The 6,341-nt window shown below is 39.7% G+C and overlaps 1 protein-coding gene across 1 annotated transcript; it reads left to right on the top strand.

The window, feature by feature from the left end:
* The first annotated feature begins 2,296 nt into the window (after window positions 1–2,296).
* Window positions 2,297–6,114, top strand: Smp_001500 (putative eukaryotic translation initiation factor 4e). The gene is made up of 3 exons (XM_018795941.1): window positions 2,297–2,398; window positions 2,437–2,685; window positions 5,376–6,114. Exons 1-3 carry the CDS (start codon window positions 2,313–2,315, stop codon window positions 5,650–5,652), a joined length of 612 nt encoding a protein of 203 aa, XP_018650203.1. The 5' UTR covers window positions 2,297–2,312; the 3' UTR covers window positions 5,653–6,114.
* Window positions 6,115–6,341: the final 227 nt, after the last annotated feature.

Genomic DNA, 6,341 nt, shown 5'->3' with positions numbered 1-6,341 from the left:
TCATGTGGTGGAATTCGTTTTTAGCCAACCCAAGCTTTTCGGGAGCCAGTCGGAGTGCTTTTGAGAATACAGGTGGTCCTGTAGTCGAGATGTGATGTGTAACATTGCTGGTTACACACGGAAATTTCGGTTGCGGTTGATATTTCCCAGAATATTTATCGAGTAATGGTTGATATAAGGGGTCTATGGCGTGCTTAATTGGGACTGGAGATAATCTGCAATCAGAAAGAGGAGTTACGCAAACAGATAACTTAGTGTTTCCATCTATTAACCTTCGTTTGCGTGTGTCTTGAAGAGTAGATTGTGTTATTGTAACAGGTCTATACCAATGATTGGCATAGAAACATCTGCGACCACGAAAATCCAGTGGATGGGTTTGCGTAAACCCACGTTAAGGTAAACGTACCTCTTCCCATATGTGGCGATCGGTTTTCCATTTACCGCCTGTAAGCTTAAAACAAACTCGTGAAGCCTGTCGTTAGAAGTCGCAGGAAGAACGCTAACTTCTGTGCCAGTAACGACGAGGTAGCGAACCTTCGTAGTCACATCCGTGACGTGTAAGAGACGGCTATGTTCGCCGGCTACGGTTGCCGTTAACGCGTGTCGTCTGGGAAGTTTCCCGAACTGTTTTTCGTGTCACTCAATTTTGAGGTCGGATAATCTCATGGTTTTCTGCAATTTCTAGAAGACTTCCCATATTGGTTATGATACTAACATCAGTCGGGGTTATCCGTTTCTCGTGGTCCCGACAGAGATCGCCTACGTGAAACGCTTCTTCGCGAGGTTTGTGACCGTCTACGGTCATTACGAAATCGAAGATAGCGTGTCAGTGTATGACATAGTTCCGTGATGTCATTCGGGGTCGTTTGATGTTTTTCTTTGACTGAAAAGACCTCGGCATTAGTAGATTTTGCGATTTCTAAAATGCGGTCAGCAGATGCAGCCAGTTCGTCTACGGCGTTGTTTTGAAACGAGACGAGAACTGTTTGCACCTGTTGAGGAAGTTTAGACACGAAAAGTTGTTTGAATAGGCCACCATCGAAAGTTCGTCGGCGGATAACTTCTCTCATCCTTAGCAACATGTTTGTCGCAGAACCATCTTGCAAGTCGATGCTATTGAGGAGTTGGTCTAACCTATGTCGATCGGTTAGATCTCCACGTCCCAGAATCGATCGGTTTAGCGTTTCGTAAGGTTCCGAAACATCACTAGTAAACATACTAGGTGTGACGTACCTGTTAAATTCGCACGATAGTGACTTAACAACCGCGAGGAACTGTGTGGGTGAGTCCGTAATGCCGTGCCCGCAAAATCAGCTTCTACGTAGCAGAACCAGGCTTCGATATTTTCCGGCCAAAAAGACGTTAACTGAATCGAGGGTGGGGGGATAGTCTTTAACTTAAATACTTTTGGTGTCTGTTCCGTCATAGTGAAAAATCAAGTATTATAATGAACGAAAAATAAATAATTTAAGTATATCCGAAAACTCGAAAAAAATATCACCATATATAAAAGTCAAATAAAGCAAAACAATGATTAATGAAGTTCCATAAAGGAACAGACTTACAGTTTATCGTTTGGTGTATCAGATCACGTCGATCTCACCACTGAAGATACCACCAGTATTGTAGTTTGAAAACTCTTTGCCAGTAACACCTTCTATAGTCGAATCGTGTCCACCCAGTTAAAATCAGAAGTCAGGAGCGAAGAGGTTGGAAGATATATTTGATGCGTTATCAATATATCGAGAAGCGATTGATCTAATCTGGCTAATGATTGTAGGGGATGTTTCCCACGCCGTGCTGTGACGTGATCTGGTGCGAATGCATGGTCGAACGCCTTCAGCTAAACAAGTCCACTAAAACTAATGTAGTCAGCATCCAATGTCGAACACTTAAAATGCTATTGATTTTAGGGAATTATTTACAGCTACAAAGTCAATGCGATATTCACCAAGATGCGAAAATTTCAACCTCCATTCCAGTAATTCTTGTATTTTTCCAACAATTCTGATCATTGTCCAGGAATTTCGTGCATTATTTAGTCACGGAATCTATTCGAATGCCTCTTCGTAGATTGGTTGGAGACCTATCTAATGGAGTTGAGAGAAAGATAACCATAGACATAAATAAAAATCGAACGAACGAACCAATCAGTATCATAATATGGTCCGTTACAACCTTGCTGTAGTAGAAAAAATTTCCTCTGTTCACGAAGCCTCACCTGAAATTGTAAGTTGTTCAGTTTCACTATTGAATACTACTTGGGTTGTTAGTACAAGTGAACTTTGAAGCTTAGCCTACGCACGTTTTGGATGACGGCTGTTGAGAGTGAACAACGCGTTAAGGACGAGAAAGAAAAGGAAGAGGAGAAGCCGCGTCCACATCCACTCCAAGACTCGTAATAAAAAATAAAATCTTAGTTAGATGGTTGTTTAGGTGGTCTTATTATTTGTTCCAGTTCAGAAAGGCACTCGATTGGGATGAATGTCTAGAAAAGGTGGCAACTTTCAGCACTATTGAGGACTTCTGGAGCGTACTCACTCATACGGTTAGACCGAGAGAGATAACTTATGGCAAAGATTTGTATATGTTCAAATCTGATATTATGCCGAAGTGGGAGGATCCGAAAAATGAAAATGGGGGACGTTGGCTAATCAATGTTACTGCACGACAAGACGTCGACTTGTAAGTCGGTTATTTCTCTCCATTTTTCCCTGTAATTTTTTACTAAACTGCACATGAGGGCCGAATTTCTATCGATATTAGGTATTGGTTCATTGCAATAATGTAGTTTATTTCACTTATCTTCCAACATTTTCCCTCTAGGTCAGTATGCTTACCAGATAACACGTAGAACACAGAACAGTTTCCTATATCGACCTGCCAATTCGTATGTGATTCCAGATAAATAATACCCATGTCACGACAAACCTTTCCCCTTTCATTTTGACCTCAGTTTTTCTGCAGAATCCACATGTGCAGATGCCAATCATTAGCTTGTAGTCAGCAAAAACGAAGTTCTTAACCATGTAGAGCCATGTTCCGGACACTTGTCCTTGTCACTTATGCTTACCTACTTCAAGTTAACACCCTCCTTTCAGTTTGGGGCTACTGGTTGGTTTTACTAGCCTTCACGCGACTAAGTTGTGACTCATGGCTGTGCACATAAATCCATACTTCCCATCTGGGTAAATCACATTTGTATGAACTTAACTGACTGACCATATGTGACATTCAGCGCTGTATCATTGAGTTTGGTTTTCGCCTCATTATCATTACTACATCGTTCCCAGGAAGAGTTACTACCACACTTTTTTTCTCACGAGGTTACCTGTTCCGAGTCGTCAGTGATGTGCGCCATTTTGCTATACTGCTTATGTTTCTGATCGCGTTCTAATTCTCTTGTCAAGTTTATTCTAAACACTAGTTTGCAAACTAGCTGAAAATCAAGCACTTACCAAGATTCCCAAGATATGTTGGTGGTTTTTTAAGAACTAAGGTCAGAAATCTCTACTCCTTTATGACCATATCTTGCATTGCCTTCTCAGCCAGATTTTTCGTCACTGCCAACATTTCTACCTAACGATTAACAACTTGTATTCTTGTTTCTGTAGAGAGCCAGTTTCATCCTACCTAGTTAATCAGCAGCGTTACCTAGCGTAGTCGTACATCGTTTCAAATCGAATATTTCTCAGGTGATACTCGGAAATCTGGCATATTGTCTAGCCATCGATCTCTCTATTTGGCGCCAAGTTTCCACGTAATCATTTTTCAGTCATTGACAATTAATGCGAATACGGTCCGTTCCAGGAATCTTGTTTTTTTCCTTAAGACAAACGTAGTCAATATTTTCCACGGAAATCGGCACGACAAAAATTATTTCGATTCGACAGATGCATAATAAGCAATGCGATTGCAGACGCCTTGTGAACACACCTGTAAGCCACTGAACTCATCGAATTATAAATGCTTCGGATTGTGCCATGCTTGTTAAAATCGAGATTTTTTTGTGGGTCGGCAAAATACTAGATTAGGTCTGCTACACACCTAGGAGTAAAGACATCTGATCATGAATCTATAAGCACTTCTTTCTTAGGCTCTCGTGTACAATTGTTGATAAATGCTATTCGTGGTCTAAATATGTACACCCGACTCCAGATCACATGTGTCTTTTTCTTTTCTCTTGAGGATTCCAAGTCAGGGTTTGCCATGTGATGTGGTTTGATAGTTTCCACAGGATGTGTACTCCAGCATGTTTTCTTAATCCTCTTGCTCAAGTGACAATCAGTTTGTTCCCTATTACAGTAGGTTATTGCTGCTTGTCTCTGGCAGAAGGGTTTTGCGTGGGCGTCTGTTCATAAATACCTGTGCTTCCTGATGATGGTGGTAGTTCTTCAAATTCCAGCTCCATACAAAAAAATTTTAAAGTTCTAAAAATTCCGACTTAAGTCTTGGGTGAAAGTTCCTTCGAGTTCCAGATGTTCTTGAACTAAAGAGACGCTGCTTTTGCACTGCCAATCCTCTCTTTAAAATCTACGTGAGATCCATCTTCATCGGTAATGGTGCCCAGGCAAGTAAAATTCTCCACTTCTTCGGGAGCTTCACCATCAAGTTTGATTTTTGTGCTGCTCGCTATGTTGTATTTCATGATCTTGCTTTTTTGCTTTTGAATTTTTTGAAGTCTACTTCTTTGAAAGCCTCTAGTCGTCTTCGTCTGCATATGTTGCTGCGCATGCCTGATACTGATATTCACCGCAAGCTGCCATCCATACTCAACCTTGTACTTCAGTTCCTTGTGGGAGTTTCGTATGTTGATAATCTCAGATACTTCATACTGATGAAAAAGATTCCGGTGTTTTTCTATTTCACCTGTCGAATGCTTTTTCATAATCAGGGAAGTTGATGTATAGTGATGAGTTACATTCAAACAATTCCTAAACAGTAATCCGCAGCGGTGCAATCGATTCTTACGAAAGCCAGCTCGCTTATCATTGAGTTAAAAGTCTACTGGATCTTTCATTAAGTTCAGCAACATTTGAAAACTGCCTGTAATACCTTTCTACTTTTCACACTCACTCAAGTCTTTCATCGGTATCTTGAAGAGGTATGCCTTTTGCCTGTCTGTTGGTACTTGTTCTTCCTCTCAAATCTATCTAAGGAGAACGTAGATTATCATTGAAACCGCCTCGATGTATGACTTTAATACTTCAGCCGGTATGCTCTCTAGTCCTGTTGCTTTACTATCCCAGATTTGTCAGAAGGCGTTGTTAGTTTCTATTTTGATGCATTTTACTGAGTTTTGTTTTCTAAGAAGTTTATCTTTTCGTTTAAATGTTGACAATTTTTACATAGAATGTTTATATCTTCCATTTCAGTTTATGGGATGAATTGTTGATGCTTCTGATCGGTTCCGACTGGGATACGGATGAAGAAGATAGACAGATATGTGGAGCGGTGTTCCAACCACGGTCTCGGGGTAGCAAGCTTTCAGTTTGGCTAACTAGTGACAATGAAGAAGAAACTATCCTAAGCATTGGAAGGCGAATTAAAGAGCGTTTAGAATTAGAAGACACAATCTACTTTCAACCTGTTTCTGATCAAAGATCACAAACTAGAGGCAGCGATATTTGTACTGGAAAATATGAAATTTAGTTCTATACTGTTGCACTAACATTTGTTTTGCATTCCTTATACTTCTCTTGGCCGAACAAGGAGATTTTGTACATGTTTTCTTCAACCTCCCGTTTTTTTCCATCATTTTAATCTTAGTAGAGGCATTTATTGCTATCAACTAAAAGGTTGTTTTGTGGGTCACAAGATTATGTTCCTGCTTTGTTTCCATAATTCCTTTCCGGATTAAGGGTATTATTCTTACTGTTTTGTTAATTAGCTATCTTGAAGATGAACAAACGATATAGTATATGCCAATTTTGTCATTTCGAGACTCAATTATATGAGTAATATTCCCGAATTTAGTAAAATGCTTTGAAATACGATTTGACCTTCGTATATATATAGGTAGGTGGTCAGTTCTATCAGTACATAGTCGTGTTATATTGACAGTTGTTAATTTTGTTGAGTATTAGATTTGTTACACCCTGTGGAAACCACAGGCACTTTACTTTCTTAAGTGTTCTGGCCCCATTATCTTTATTAACATGAGATTTATGCATATTAAGTTCATTCTATCTTAAACCATATTTAAATGGTGCATTTACTCATTCTGACTGTTTTGATTATTTCCTGTTTGCCATGAATTGTATGCTTGATAAGTTATTACACATCGTTTCCGAATAGCTTTCACTAATTCCATTACATCAAAAACATGGAGACCACTAAAA

This window comes from Schistosoma mansoni, chromosome 2 (assembly GCF_000237925.1).
Source record: "Schistosoma mansoni strain Puerto Rico chromosome 2, complete genome".
Lineage (NCBI taxonomy): Eukaryota > Metazoa > Platyhelminthes > Trematoda > Strigeidida > Schistosomatidae > Schistosoma > Schistosoma mansoni.
Note: the sequence above shows the minus strand (reverse complement) of the source record. Positions and strands in the feature narration are given on the sequence as shown.